Source organism: Corapipo altera, unplaced genomic scaffold, assembly GCF_003945725.1.
Source record: "Corapipo altera isolate COAL_440 unplaced genomic scaffold, ASM394572v1 2b, whole genome shotgun sequence".
Taxonomy (NCBI): domain Eukaryota; kingdom Metazoa; phylum Chordata; class Aves; order Passeriformes; family Pipridae; genus Corapipo; species Corapipo altera.
This window is the reverse complement of record NW_020884874.1, coordinates 21,988,554-22,001,497: the sequence shown is the minus strand read 5'-3', so window position 1 is coordinate 22,001,497 and position 12,944 is coordinate 21,988,554. Positions and strand designations below refer to the sequence as shown.

The 12,944-nt window shown below is 42.2% G+C and overlaps 1 protein-coding gene across 11 annotated transcripts in view; it reads left to right on the top strand.

Moving 5' to 3' along the window:
• The window catches only part of NHSL1 (NHS like 1), a 182,867-nt gene that overhangs the window by 159,492 nt on the left and 10,431 nt on the right, over positions 1 to 12,944 (top strand). For 8 of the 11 annotated variants that reach the window (XM_027633290.1, XM_027633304.1, XM_027633283.1 and 5 more), the window contains 2 exons: positions 8,013 to 11,432; positions 11,975 to 12,104. In XM_027633290.1, the coding sequence (XP_027489091.1) occupies positions 8,013 to 11,432; positions 11,975 to 12,104 (3,550 nt within the window). Of the gene's footprint in view, positions 1 to 8,012; positions 11,433 to 11,974; positions 12,105 to 12,511; positions 12,564 to 12,944 lie in introns of all 11 variants that reach the window. The other 3 variants (XM_027633310.1, XM_027633296.1, XM_027633345.1) reach the window with 2 other exon arrangements.

Below are 12,944 nucleotides of genomic sequence, written 5' to 3'. Positions count from 1 at the left end.
TATTCAGTTTTTCCCAGGTGATAACTTCACAGATCAAATTATGCTCCCTTCTTTTTTTTTTTTTTTTTTGGTAGAGGAAGAATGTCTTTTAAAATAGTGTAGCAGAACATAATTTTTGGTGCTTTATGTGTGAAATTGTCTCATATATTGATGGTTTCAGTAAGTTTTACTACCTTGCATTTTGCATCCATTTCTTTTTTAATTATGGTTTCAATTCTTTGTTCTTTGTCTAGATTTTTCAAAAGGAGAAGCAAAAATATGTAACTTGTCTGGATGGGTTTGAAATGAACTAGAGGGCCAGGCATAGAGAAAGCCAAGAAACAAACAATTACTTGAAGAGCAGTTTGCGAGTGGAACTGTGCTCCTTTGGCATCTGTAATGAAAGAGTACCCTGGCATGGGAATCCTCTGCCTCAAGAAAGCATTTACAAAACTTAAGAGATTACATTTGTGACCACTTCAGACAGATGTTTGATGCTTGAAAACATCAACTGTAGTTTTACTTGGTGGAGTAAACTGAGATTGCAGTTGCCATCTATCCTAAAAAGAATTCTTCAGTTAATATCTTAAAAGAATTTCATAGCATTTGCCAATCTGTTCACTAAGAGTGACAAGTTTTAAGTCTTGATTTTGGTCTTTCATCTCTGTGCTGAGCACATTTCATGCCGCACTGCTTGAAGATTTTCCTTGCCTTCTATTTTAAGTTGTGGAAATTTCAGGGCTGGCAATATCACGCTGCAGGAGCTCTCTCTGGATGGTTCCCCAGCCCACAACCTGCAGGCATATAGGGCTTCAGCCACGTGCCCTATGGTGGAAGTTGTCTGAGGAAATTCATGTTGCTTCTGTGGTGGTTGTAGGTCTTCCAGACAGCAAAATGTATGCCAGGAGAACTCTGTCATGGCAGTATCCATCCTGATAGCATGTTGGTTTCTACCACTAGAAACAAAGTGCGCTTGAAAAGAGTGATCGTGTCTTCATCTGATACATGAGGAAACCAGGCATGCTGCAGTGAAGTGACTTAACCAGTCACCCACCAGGCCACTGGCAAGGCTGGGAATAAATTAGGTCTCCCTCATCCCTGTTCAGTGTTCTTTCTGCCATTTCTCCCTGTCACTGCAGAAATATTTCTGTAGTAGTCCATTCTCTATTTCTCTTACGCTGTCCCAAAACAAACAACGAGTTGTTTTAAAACATTCCACAGTTCATTTGATCGGAACAAGGATCCGGACTAAACTCCAAATCAAGCAATTGCATTATGCCTATTGACATTCTCCCTGTGGTTTCAGCTGAATAAATCTCTTTGTTTCTCCCCTAAAGCATTGCTGTGAATGGCTATAATATTTACACAAAGATTAAAACCCCTTGGTACACCAAAGTTGCTGCGTGCAGGCTAAATAACCAACACATACAGCACATTCTTGTTACCTCTTGTTTATCCTTCAGAAGGAAGCAGAAACTTGAGAGAACCTCAAAGCTTCAACCAGGCTTGAACTATTTTCATTTCTTGTGAGAGAGCTTGGAAGAACTTCTGCCAGGCCAATCTGCTGGGGTTCTCCCCTGGCTGCTTTGGCTCCTTCGGAACAGAAAAGACCAAACAGAAGAGAGAGCCTGCATGACTGCTGACCTGAGGTCAGTGGACGTGGTACCCTAGTAGAATTCAGCCAGACATACTGAAAGGAGACAGTAACTACACTCATGTGCTGAAAGTATCTTTAAACATTTCTACTTTTTAGTGTTGTAATACAGTTGTGTTTTCACAGGTGTCTTCCAGTGATGAACCAGTCTCTCTGCATAGGCTGGAAACTTCTGCATACAAAATTCTGCATAAATAAAATGCAATGTGATAGATGGGATTCTGAGACAGAGTAAGAATGTGAGATGTCTACCAGTTTAGAGATGACAGTTATTTTCTGAAGTTGTTTTTTAACAGCAGGACCCTCTCAGTACTATTTAGCAGAATGACGCCAAAGTAAGAGGAGAAGGCAAAGCATTCTTCTTTCTGCCAAACACAACAATGAAAAAAATTAGTTTTGCTTACTTCTGAATTACCTTCATTGTCTTACAGAACATAAATATTGTATACATATTTTATAAGAATCAATGTTGGATCTAAACTGCAGAAAAGGCAGGAAACTTTGAGATTATGTTATACTTCAAGTTTCTGTGCTCTCAGTTTCTCTGCTCTGTATTGCATTATCCATCGCCTCTAGCTGTCTTCAGATGGTACCTCATATGCAAACCTGTATTATCCCCTCAGGCAAGGAGGTGATTCCCAAACAGAAGCTCGGTAGAGATGAGCACCTCTCTGGGAAAAGCTGTTGCAGGCCTTGCTCATTCTTGGCTCTTGGTTATCATCAGCTCCCTTCACATGTTTCAACTTTCTGGGTGAAACAAAGGCAGCAAAGTGCCTTCACATTTCCATGAGCCCTTCTCTGTGTCAGTGCTCTAGGGTTTGGCTCAGACTAACTTTCTTTTTGTCAAGGTACCAAGTTACCTGACTGTGTTTCTCCAGAGCTCCGCACCAGTGCAGTCCCTGTCTTGCAGGAGGAGCAGGTCCAAGACTTCAGTATCAGTTCCACCACAGTTCAGCTTCCAGATAAACATACCTCACCAAAGCGGGGGAGAGGAAAACATCTTCAACTTTTCCACCTTTTGATTTATTCTTCTTCTGACAGGCATTTCGCTTCTCTTTAATCAAACAGAAAGTTTCTGTCCTCTTGAGTTTGAAAAATGTCTTCTAATTTTATGTTTTGTGTGTACTTTCTTTGAATTATTTAAATACTTTTTTCCATCTGAAGATGTAATTCATAGTTTTTTTGGCTCTCTGATTTTTTTCCCCCATCTACCTTTTTTTTTCCTTACTAACCTGAGGGTTCAAAGGGTCAGAATAATGACCTTATGCAGTTTTCTTCATCTTATTTCCCTACCTCACATTTTCAGTGGCTCACAAGGAGTTGTTACGTATAGAATCTGGTGTCAGTCTTCAGGATGGCTATGACTGTCACCTTAACTGTCAGTCCTTCATTTGCTTTCTTGCAACACAGATCAGACCCTGGTGGTACCAGTTGGTGTCTCAGGTATCGTTTGGGACTGTTGAAGCTTCTCCTTTGATGTGACTGAGAGGAAGCAATTCCATCTCAGCAACATGGGGGCGAGTAAATCCTTCTGATCTTTGGGAACTCAGCTGTTCTGCTGAAGACTTCTCTTAATTGATACTCCTTTCCAATTAGTCTCTCCAGGACTAGCAGTCACTCGAGTTATATGTCCCACAGGTAAGAAGAGTCTCAGATATCCAGCGGTCCTGCAGAAATACCACACATATACTTAGTTGTTCCAGACAAGTAATTCTACACCTGCTTCAATTTGCAGCTTTAGCAGTCTTTGGAGATAATATCTCTCAGAGTTATAGTGCCTTTTGACTAATACTGGTTTTACAGCTGTAATTTTTCAACATTGTACATTTACAACCCTATTGATCCATAGATCAGGGTGTTAGAAAGTATGCATGGGGGATGAAAGACAGAGATGCCAGGAACATAAACTTTACTAGAGACTGTTCATTTAAATGAACAGAATCAAGAAAACGTAAGTTGCCTATATTTTCATCAAAATTCTCCCTTTCAGGGTGGCAGTGATATATGCAAGCATTCAAGATATTTTTTAGCCGGCAGTACTAGAAAGTATCACAGAATTCTCTGCAATATTTTTCTCCCCTCAGAAATTACAGATGCTTAATGGAGCACAGTAAAATTTCCTTTAAATTGTCATGAGCCAAACGTACTTGTCTTATTTCTTGTTGGGTGTCTATTAAAAATCATTTGATATGTAAATACTAGGGTAAAACAGATTAAGAATCTCTGGGGGTTTTTTTGTAACACTGCAAGTTGTGGTGCCTGCACAGTGACTTGGTCAGGTTACTAGGTTTAGAGGAGGATTGCTAGGTGGGGCACGGGGAGGCAATGAGAGCAACAATTCTAAAGAATGTGCCTGTGGCATAAAGCCAAGTGCTTATATTAGAAATGATTAGTCAGAAGAGAAGAGAGATTACTTTTATATGCTAGTTGAAACAAGCATGTACTTCGTGATATCTACACATACTGTTTATCCTCTCAAACCTTTGGTTTTCTATTCTCATGTTAGTGCTGAGGACCTTTTGTCTGATTCTCTGCAGCAAGATGCTGGTGCCATCAGGTCAGCTTGAGTCACAGGGAGTCTTCTGGTAGTTAGTACCTGGCCCTAGGGATTACATACACTTTCTTTTTTCTGTTAAATTTGCAGTCAGTCTCAATCCCTGTCATCTCTAATGAGCAATACGAGAGTCAGGGAGAACTGGTGTAACCTGTATATGCCTGTCTTTGACCAAGAGCTTGGAGCTAAAGTAAGCAGTTGAACCTCCTCTCTGTGCTTCCATGCAAAACTTGTGCCATATGTTGCATGTTTCACTTGTGCCAGATAATGGGTGTTCTTCACTTGCTGCTGGAGTCCACACTGAACGTGTGTGTTAGGGAAGAGCATTTGCCCTAGGAGGTATTTTCAACATAGTTGAGTAATAGAAAGGAGTGTAGATACAGGTCCCCTGTGGTGGACATAGCAGGGCTGTGGACATAGGATAATATAAAATGCAGACATGATAACAATTATTTTGAACCACATTTATCACATACCAATTTGCAGCCACTTCTGACTTCATAATGTTCAGCATCTGTAACCTGATGTCCAGTTCTGCAGTATTTTTTTACTGCTGTCTGCTCAGACATCAGCCCTGCAACTAGATGGACTTTTTTCTTTAAAAGCTCTGATTCAGTGCAAGAATTCTGGTGTTGTAGAAATTTGTCTTCTTACTGCTATTTATTTAAGCAGATGTTTTCTGAGAAACATAGCATTATCAGTGTAATCAGTCAATTAAAGGTTTAAGCTGCCCTTAGAATTGGATTATTTGCTTTCTAGCTGCAGTAGCAGCAAAGGTGGTTTGATTTTAAGGGGTTTTGAAAATCCTTGCTTTTCAATATTACTCTGGAAGCAAGTGAGGGTTCTACATTGCATTTGTAAATTGCAAATACAATACTCCTTGCTACCCTCCTCTGAATTCCACCAAAATCATAAAACCGTCAACATTTTAAGAGATACCTGAGTCTTTAATGTTCATTTGTTTGTTTTTTGAACCATTTTCCCCTGCAGATTTCCATTGTCCCTCCTCAGGAAATGGAACAGTAAAAAGAGCAATTGCTGTGTTATAAAGGGCAAGTAAATCCTCACAGCTTTGCATGAGGTTGTGCATACATATAAAGTCAAAACCAAAGCTGAAACAACTTAAGAATATGCTGCATTTCTACAAAAAATATTTAAAACCTCAAAGTTGTCTTCTTGTAATAACAACAGCCATGAAAAATCCCTTCCCTGACCAAATCCCATAAAATGATTGAAGGATATAGCCCTGTATTTTATGCTTCTGAGGCTGGGCTGTCTTGCTCTCTCTGAATGCTGTATTTATTTGGGCTCTGAATAATTCTAACTATAAGAGATCTTTCACTGGTGCAAATACTTGCCCTGACATGCTTCCCTGCAGTATTGAGGTTGTAAACATTTACTGGTGTTGAGTCAACTTATGCAGTTCCCCAGAGCATATTAGGCTGGACCCTAAATTACATAAATTCTGGTAACACAGGGTTAGCACTGGTTCTCAGCAGCATCCTGAGGTTGGTTGGTCGTGCTGCCCTCTTCTTAGCGTGCTCCTCCAGCACTGCTCCAGCTGGGACCAGCCACCAGGCCAGGGGATGGGGCAGGAGCTGCTTCCCAAGACGTTGCCATCATTGGCATCTCTTATTTAGTGGTGTAGATACAGCACCATTAAGTTTGTATTTCAGCTTTCGCTGTGCATTTGCCATGAGTAGTATGTCCCAGTAAGTGCGTTCTAACACTCCTGGTTTTGGAAGGAGGAAGAGGGGAGATTGGCAAGTCCAGCATCATTCCACTTTGCCATTTACCTTCCCTATCAGTAATATTTTAAACAAGCATAAATCACCCATCTGCGTTACACTACTTGTGAAACAGAGTGCATTTCGCTTCCTCTGTGAATACAGACATACCACATACTGAAGTGAGGTGCTCTCAGCCACAGGTCAGTATGTAGCAGTGTTAGATACTCGTAGTGCTGACAGCTTCGTTTTCCACCAGCCCCATCCTTCTGTCTTGTCTGCGTGTGTGTATTTGTGTGCATGTGTGTATTTCACAGTGGCAGAAGAAGAAAAATATCCCATCTCTTTGGTTATTTATATATCTTGGTATGCAGATTTTTTAACCGGATACTTTTAATTGGCTCACAGTGATGTCATGGTTCCAGAAACATTCATAATGTCTATTTTGACTTTTTTCTCTGTCTCAACCAAAGATGTACACTGATTCTGTAGAAAAAAATAACCTGGAAAGTAAAATTATTTTTCTTACTGTACAGTTCTTAATAACTGTGTACAGAATATGCAAATCCCTCTCTTGGTCGGCTGCAGTCGTCCATCTGTTCTGACAGTATCTCGTATTAGATTGTCCAAGACGTTTGCCAGCATCTATCTTTCTAGCAAACCTCTACCAAAAGCAGAAAGAGGCTGCATTTTCATGAGAACAAGAGAGTCTACACAAAGCAAACTAACTAGGCTTCAAGCTGCTAAAAGACTACTTATGTGCCTGGAGAAAAGAAGTAAACAATCCTTTTTGTGTGGTGTGCTGCTTTAACTGTAGCGTTTTCAGAGACCTCTTTTTCTTATCCTAAATGCCTCTTTTGCCTGCCAAGAATAAGGATAATTAAATGTCCGTTAAGTGGTGTTTAAAGCTGCATGATAAGAATACCTATCCTCCAGATGCAGTTCCCTATAGTAAAGAGGAAAGGAGAACAGTCCTATCAGGCATGCTACTTCATTACTCCTGAGACTAGCTAAGGCAGCGACTTGAAATAACCAATTTTCTCCCACAGTGACACACGCAGCATCCTTACCAGCATCTCCAGCAGCACGCCTGCCTCTCTATTGCTATTTATACAGCAACGCAGCTGAATTCAAAAGCAGCAGCCTTACGCAGACTAATTTTAAAGCAGTGCTCTGGTTTGTGATTTTAAAAGGCTGCTACCAATAAAATTGTAAATTTAACAGAACCCTGGAGTCCTTTCTACCGACCCAGCGATAATTATATTTTGAACTAAAACTGTTTTTCCATTGTCCTCAAAGTTGTCAATATATGGTTATTCATTCCTTTAGAAAAAGCACACTTATTTTTTTTTCCTGATGGTGCTGAGGATGAGATGCCCATCAGTACCAGCTTTTCCCCACTTCTTAGAGTTTTTCCTATAAGATAACTAGAGAGTATTTGTAAGGAGAACTATTATTTAATGATTTTCTTTGCAGTGTTGTATAATGTTTATATATAAGTGCTGTTGTAGCATATGTATTATTTGTGGTAAAACAATGCATGTTTCCATGTTAGCCTTCTTTCAGACAAACTGCAGGACTTGGAGAGCTGTCAGTGTCCCCTGAAATTTTTTTTTCTGAAGTGTAAGGCTTGTAAAAAGCAGATCTTTTTATTCATACTAGTCTCCAGATTTCCTTCCCCTTTTCTTTATTGCATGAGGCATTAGCATGGGAACACCCTTCACGTTTCTCAGGCTTTTGTCTGTTCCTGCTGCGTTGCCTACTGGAAGTCAAACAGTGCTACTTGGTCTCTGACATAACTGATTACTATGGAAATTATTACCATGTCATAAACAGAGGATTTCATGGGTCGAATGTGTGGCAGGAGCACAGACGATTCTGTAAGCAGGAGGTTCCTGGTAATAATGAAAAAGGGAAGAGAAATGCCGAAAACAGACAATGCTTGTGCAAAATCCATTGTTGCAGATTTTTCTTCAAAAGGCATAACCTGCGGGAACGTGGGGGTCAAGCAGTTTGCTGGGGAGTTTTGATTTTAAATGAGTGAGAAGATAAATGTGAGTTTGTGCTTCAAGAAATAATTATTTTATTTTGACTCCAGCAGTTGGCACTGGCCAAAGTGATTTCCGAGGGCATTCGATGTATGTCCCAGATCACTGTTCCACACTAGGGAGACTAGACAGCTATCGCTCTGCTATGCAGCGCTCGGAAACCAAGGACACCAGCTGCCAGACGGAGGAAGTTAAAGTTGTGCCCCCTTCAATGAGAAGAATAAGAGCACAGAAAGGACAAGGCATTGCAGCCCAGATGTCTCAGTTCTCCAGCTCATCTGGAAACATGTCAGTGATGAGTGATTCTGCTGCAGTTATATTTGCTTCTCGCCAAAATAGCGACATAGGTTTTCACAGCTTGCCTCGAGTTGGTGCAAGAGTATCTCTGCAGTCCCTAGATCAGACACAGAGCATCTCTAGGCAGACGGAAGACATTGCTGGCACTTTAACTCACCAGATAAGTAAATTACAAGTGGATGATAGTGTTGTGCATCTGAGGAATAATCCCACGATGGGGACACTGTCGAGGCCAAAGTCTCAAGAGGTGAGAAGCTGTGATAGTGAGAAGTCCACAAGCCCAGCATGTGTGGTCTCTCCTCATGCCACCTACTCAACGAGCATCATACCCAATGCAACACTGTCATCCTCCTCAGAAGTTATCATTATTCACGCTGCCCAGAGTGTTGGGTCATTGGATAGTAAAATGAACAGCTCCACTGCCTACCCAAATTCGAGAGACAATCCTGTTACCAGCGGTGCAATAAGTGGGAAAGAAGACCACCATTCTTCAAGTGGTAACTGGAGTGAGAGTAGCTCCACACGTCACTCACAGACTTCAGATACCATCCCATCTAATACTGTCATGATGCTTTCTCTTGGTGACTCTGCTGTCTCTCTTAGCACTCCTGGGAATGCAGAGGCTGGGTCTCAGACCACGAACTACAGCTGCAGGAACAATGTTGCTTTACCAAACCCTTCCCAGGACAGCGATGGTAGGAGTGAATCTAGCTATTCTGGGGAGCGAGCACAGGCAACAGTAGACAGCACAGAGCATTGGTTGTACAAGTCTTCAGAAAACAGTGAGACTCCTTCACACAAGGTGGTTTGTACCACACCAGGCTGTGCCACTCCTGGTAGCAACCTGAGCAGCAGCAGCCTGGAGAGGACATCAGTCAGGGATGATTCTACTTCTGTGTATTCTGTGGACCATGACGGTTATTACAGTTCCATGCATATGGACTCTGGGCTGAAGTCAGACATGCCATGCAATAATACTAATGGTTTTGGGAATCCCAGAGACAGTGTGATAAATGTCTTCGAAGGAAAGGAGAAGAAACAGCAGGTTGACCAGTCAGGCCAAGGTGACAAATCTCTTGCAAGAAACATCTCTCTGAAAAAAGCCAAGAAACCACCTTTGCCACCATCCAGAACAGACTCACTCAGAAGGATGCCTAAGAAAAAAGTCCAATCCAGTGGACAGGTACTTGATGAAACCCTCATTGCCACCCTCCAGCATTCTCTGCAGTTAAATCTTAAGTGCAAAAATGGCAGCTCCCCTTCCCAGAGCCCCTCCAGTGATTATGAGGATCCCTGGGTGTTGCGCTCCCGCAGCCAAAGCTCGGTCAGTGCAAGCAGCAGCATGATGTCCACCACTGCTCCAAACCTTTACTCCATCTGCACAGTCACTCCCTCACAGAGTGAAACAAGTAGCATCAAGTCAGAGTATGCTGACCAGTGGGGCTATTACAGCGACTACGCCGCAGTGGCAGACGACCAGGTGAAATCCCCAGTGACCCATTCTGTCAGTACATCGTCTGCTCTCAGCGATTACAGCATCAGCCACTTCAGTGATGGCTCAAGGGCTTCTGTGCCACAAGTGCCCAGTGGGCTGGCGAAACCAAAGAGCACTTCTCCGGAGAAATCCCACCGAGTCACATCGCCATCGAGTGGGTACTCCAGCCAGTCCAATACACCCACTGCGCTTACTCCAGTGCCTGTAGTTTTAAAACCTGCATCATCAGGAAATGGGAAATCCAAGCTGAAGCCTAAAGTGCCTGAAAGGAAATCCTCTCTTCTGTCTTCAGTTTCCATGTCTTCATCCTCCACTTCTCTTTCTTCAAATACATCTACCGAAGGGAGTGTGAGTGTGAAGAAATTGGACCCCGCCCTGAACCCTCCTCCAGATTCTGGTGCACCTCCTCTACCACCTTCTCTTTCAACACCTCCACATTGCCCCGAACTTTCTCCTCCCCCTCCTCCTCCTCCAGCAGAAGTCATGGATTTGTCACCATTGCCAGCCTCTCCCACATTCCCCCCTCCTCCACCAGAAGCTAATGTAAATTCTTCCTTTGCTCAGACTGTCCCCTGGTTACAGCAAGAAGCCTCCATCAGTTCATTCTCTTCCCCTGTTCCTCCTCCTCCTACTTGCCCCTTAGCTGTCCCACCACCAGCACCACCTCTTGATCCCAAGTTAACAAAAGGTGCAACAATATACCCACAGTATTCTTTTAAGAAACGCAACCAGGAAGATTCTTGCTACAGTCCGGTGAAACAGCCACTCAACAAGCAAGACTCTTCAAGACCTGTGATGCCATTAGTAACTACCAAAGCATTGCAAATGGTGCAGTTGAGGTCTGTGAAAAAAGCAACAGAAGGTGAACCATCACCTGAATCTGCTTCTGAAGCCATGTCTGAGGAGAAGGGTACTGTAAATTCATCGTCACAGTCTTCCCTAAAGCCATCTCTCTCACTAAGACTCAGTAGCAGCTTAGGAAATGAGGAAATGAAAACTCAAGGCACTTCATTTAAAAATGCAGTTCAAACACTGTCTCGGGGTTCTCCTCTCATTCTCTCTGATAACACACCTGCGCTTGACAGTGATCAAAAGCCTGTGAGTGCAGTAGGTCTAAAAAAGTCTTCTGAAGCTTATGCACTGGGGACAGCTACTGATGACACACCTGAGTCTTCAGTGCAGAGTGAAGACCTCCCTTCTGGCATGTCACTTCAGGGGTCACCAGCATCTCCTGACAAGGTTCAGGTCATATTGCCAAGCAAGAAACCACCTCCTATTTCTAAGAAACCTAAACTGTTCCTTGTTGTACCACCTCCACAGTTAGATCTTACACTGGAGAAAGCAGCTGAAGTGAGTGATACTGTCAGAAGCACATCAAGTCCGACTAAGAGAGACACTGTGCTTGCACACTGCGAGGAGGCGAGAAATTGTCTTACAGATGGACTCGGTTCTAGCGAGATGGACTCTGGCAGCCTGGTTCCTGAGGGAGGAGCTGCTGGATTCACCTTCTCTGAGGCAGGGGGAGCGAATGCCTTTGTGGTACAGCCTGCTGCATCACCAGTTCAAGAAGAGCCCAGGCAGGAGGAACAGCCTGCTTTTGATGAAGGAAGCAGTTCAGGCAGCAGCCAAGACAGCAGCAGTAATGCTGACGGGCACCTATCTCAAGAGAACGAAAGTGGTGAGTCTCTTTTCTCTGACTCTTCTGCATATACAACAGTAGCTGTTTTAAAGCAGCTGGGGAGTGAGCAATCCTAGCATTGAGGTGGGATTCTGTAGAGGAAAGAACCTCTTGTGGTTGTTATAACTAAAGGACTAAAGAAAGTTGCAGGGATCTGATTAATATTTGATGAGATTTCTTTTAATTACTTTCTGACTTCTCATTGCAGACATGGAAAGAAAATTATGCTTCATTTAACTGTGCTAGTATTAAAGCATACTATGAAAACATAGTGAGCTTTGTAAATTTTGATTTTGCATTTCAGTGGAAACCATACAAATTTTCTTGTATTTCTTGTCTGTGTATGTGTGACCAAACACAAGCATTTCATGCAGTGCAGTTTCCTAAGCAAATGTTGATCTTAAATCACAGTTATGACAATGGTGCACTCAGTCTCTCAGATGCTTTGCCTTAGAGGCAGCAAGGTCTGGTTTCAAGGATTATATATATGCCTGTTGGATTCACACGATGGACTGACAGTTTTGTTTATTCTCTCTGTATAGTGGAGGTGTTTGAATCAGATACAACAAATAGTTCATTTCTACCAAGCTGTAGTTATGGGGAAGAGACGGATGGAGTGGCAACACCAGCAAGACCAAGGACTACTGAAGATCTTTTTGCAGCCATTCACAGGTACTGGAGAAATTGCCCTTCCCATGCTGTCAGGGTCCGGTAGGTCTCTCAAAAATTAGTTTAACATTTACTAAAACACCCAATTACAACAGTCATTACTTTATGAAAAAGCACATATTTATCAGCTTTCTACTAAGGCTATATATGAAAAAGATAATGAAAAGAACTTGCCTTTTATTGTTTTACAAATATATGTAATCCATTCTGAACTAGAAACGACCAGATTAAATCAATGTAGATTATATTATAAATATCTTGCCCCTTAAAATACCAAATTATGTCTAGTAGTTATTGTACTGTTCTCAATCTGCCATATTAACTCTACTGTTGCTTTTTCTGTGTATCTTTTTGTTTTCATTCTTGTTCTTCTCCATCTTTTTACTCTCTTCGCTGCTTATATGGTGCAGTTTGGGACAGAGGCTCAACGCTAATGCTTCATGGCAAGCGTGGCTGAAACTGGCAAGTAACACAACATGTCAGTCATATGGCAAAACATATGGCAAACGCTGGATTATAGTTTGCCATAATCCAGCCTGAGGTCGGGTGTTTTGTGTCAAACTGGTTCATGAATGAAATGTGCAATACTGGCTCTGTTATTAATGACATTATTCATTTCCCTTGAAAACAAAATCACCCTGAACGGCAGCTAGATTTTTGTGCTGTTCACATTAGGTTCTCAAAAAGGAAAAGTAGAAAACCCCAAGCAAATAAAAGCTTTAAACCACAAAAGGAAACGTGTGCACCATTTAAACAGCACACACAGACCTTGCCTCTAGACTAGATTCGGTGTAGTTGTAGCACCATCTTGCGGCTTTGTCTTATACTGCAAACTGCAGAGGG